The sequence below is a fragment of the Gekko japonicus genome, unplaced genomic scaffold (assembly GCF_001447785.1).
Source record: "Gekko japonicus isolate JY-2015 unplaced genomic scaffold, Gekko_japonicus_V1.1 scaffold275, whole genome shotgun sequence".
NCBI classification, from domain to species: domain Eukaryota; kingdom Metazoa; phylum Chordata; class Lepidosauria; order Squamata; family Gekkonidae; genus Gekko; species Gekko japonicus.
Window position 1 is genome coordinate 1,262,419 of NW_015170895.1, and position 1,548 is coordinate 1,263,966.

Here is a 1,548-nt window from a genome sequence, read left to right on the forward strand (position 1 = left end):
CGTTCAACCCCCCCCCCCCCCACACACACACAGATACACCCGGGAAAAAACTGTCTCTTAGGAAAGCTCCTTCCTTCCTTCCTTCCTTCCTTCCTTCCTTCCGACATTTGAAACATCCCTACCATTTCTGCCAGATGTTGTGAACCACGGAGGCCGGGCACCCCTGGACTGCTCCCACCCTGACTGCTGCCACCCACCTACCCACCCCACCGCCGCCCCCGGGCACTCACCATCTTCCTCTGGTTGCTGAGGCAGAAAGTGCAGATCTGCTTGGGCTGGGAGTTCTCGCTTTCCCGCGTGGGCGGGCTGCTGCTGCTGCTGCCGCCGCCGGTGCTGTGGTGGAAGAAGGCCGGGGTGGTGTGGCAGGGCTGCCCGTCGCCACAGGCCTCCCCCACCAGGAGGACGTTGCCCAGGTGCGAGATGTAGCTGGAGGCCAGGCGGAGGGTCTCGATTTTGGAGAGCTTGCGGTCCGCCGGCTCCGTGGGGATGAGCGTCCGTAGGGCAGTGAAGGCCGTGTTGACACTGTTGGTCCGGTCCCGCTCCCGCGCGTTGGCCGTGTGGCGCTGGCGGGGCTCCCGGTTGATCCGGCTGGGCTTCTTGCTGCTTCTGCGCTTGGCCGTCTTGAGCCCGTAGCCGCCGGCATCCAGGTGGTAGGGCTTCCCCTCCGACCCAGAACTCTCGCTGCCGTTCTCCTCGTCCTCCTCCGACAGCATGCTGATCTCGGGGTACAGGTATCGGCTGGGGGGCGAGCGCAGCATGGCGAAGGACATGGCTGGGGGGGGCAAGTGGAACTGGGGGCGTCGTTTTGTGTCAGGACCCCTCAGCTCTGCGCTTTCATCCTCGGAGGGGGGGGAGCTCTTGCGGTGGAGGGTCGGCTAGCTCCTGGTCTCTCCTCCTCCTCCTCCTCCTTCTCCCATGAGGCTGTCCCTCCCGTCTCCACCACCACGTGCTTGTCCTGGCCGGAGTGGCCCTCTGGCTCTGCGTCCTGGTCGGCTCTCTCGAGGCTCAGAAGGGGTTAAGCTCTGTGGCCGCACGGCAGGCCACTGGTGGTGCTGCCTCCTGGCACACGTGTGCTGTGCTGTGCTGTGCGTGCGGCACCTCTTTCTGAAGGCTCCGTTTGGAGTGTGTCGGGGGCTGAGCGAGCGTTTTATAGTGGTGCTCGCCAGTGGCCGGTCAGGCAAGCCCCTCCTCCGCTCGCTCGCAGCAGCCGCCCGCCTCCCCGCGCCTGCCTTTGCCTTGGGGGCTCCCGAGGAGAGGCGAGGCCGGCCGTGGAGAGACTGCGTAGTGCCCTGGGGGTCCGGGCTGTCGGCCTGCCTGGCTGGCAGGCAGCCGGACAGGAGGCCGGGGCTGCCGGGGTCGGCCTCGAGCAGCCTGCTGTTCTTAGCAGGGCTTCAGGGCTTTGCCCTCTCTCGGCTTTCTGCCTTCGGCCCACCACGGTGTTTGCTGCACAGAGGGGCGGCAGGCTCCCTTACCTTGGGGGCAGAGGAAGAAGATGGGAAGTGGGGGGTGGGAGAGGCCAGGGAGGAAGGCACCTGTGGTGGGGGGGGG

At 66.5% G+C, this 1,548-nt stretch overlaps 2 protein-coding genes across 2 annotated transcripts in view; one reads left to right on the plus strand and one right to left on the minus strand.

The window, feature by feature from the left end:
• SCX (scleraxis bHLH transcription factor) overlaps window positions 1-1,023 on the minus strand; it is a 14,091-nt gene extending 13,068 nt beyond the window's left edge. The window contains exon 1 of the mRNA XM_015418513.1: window positions 231-1,023. Within this exon, the coding sequence (XP_015273999.1) occupies window positions 231-770 (540 nt within the window). The 5' untranslated portion in view covers window positions 771-1,023. The remainder of the gene's footprint in view (window positions 1-230) is intronic.
• BOP1 (block of proliferation 1) overlaps window positions 1-1,548 on the plus strand; it is a 114,175-nt gene that overhangs the window by 92,954 nt on the left and 19,673 nt on the right. The window lies entirely within an intron of this gene.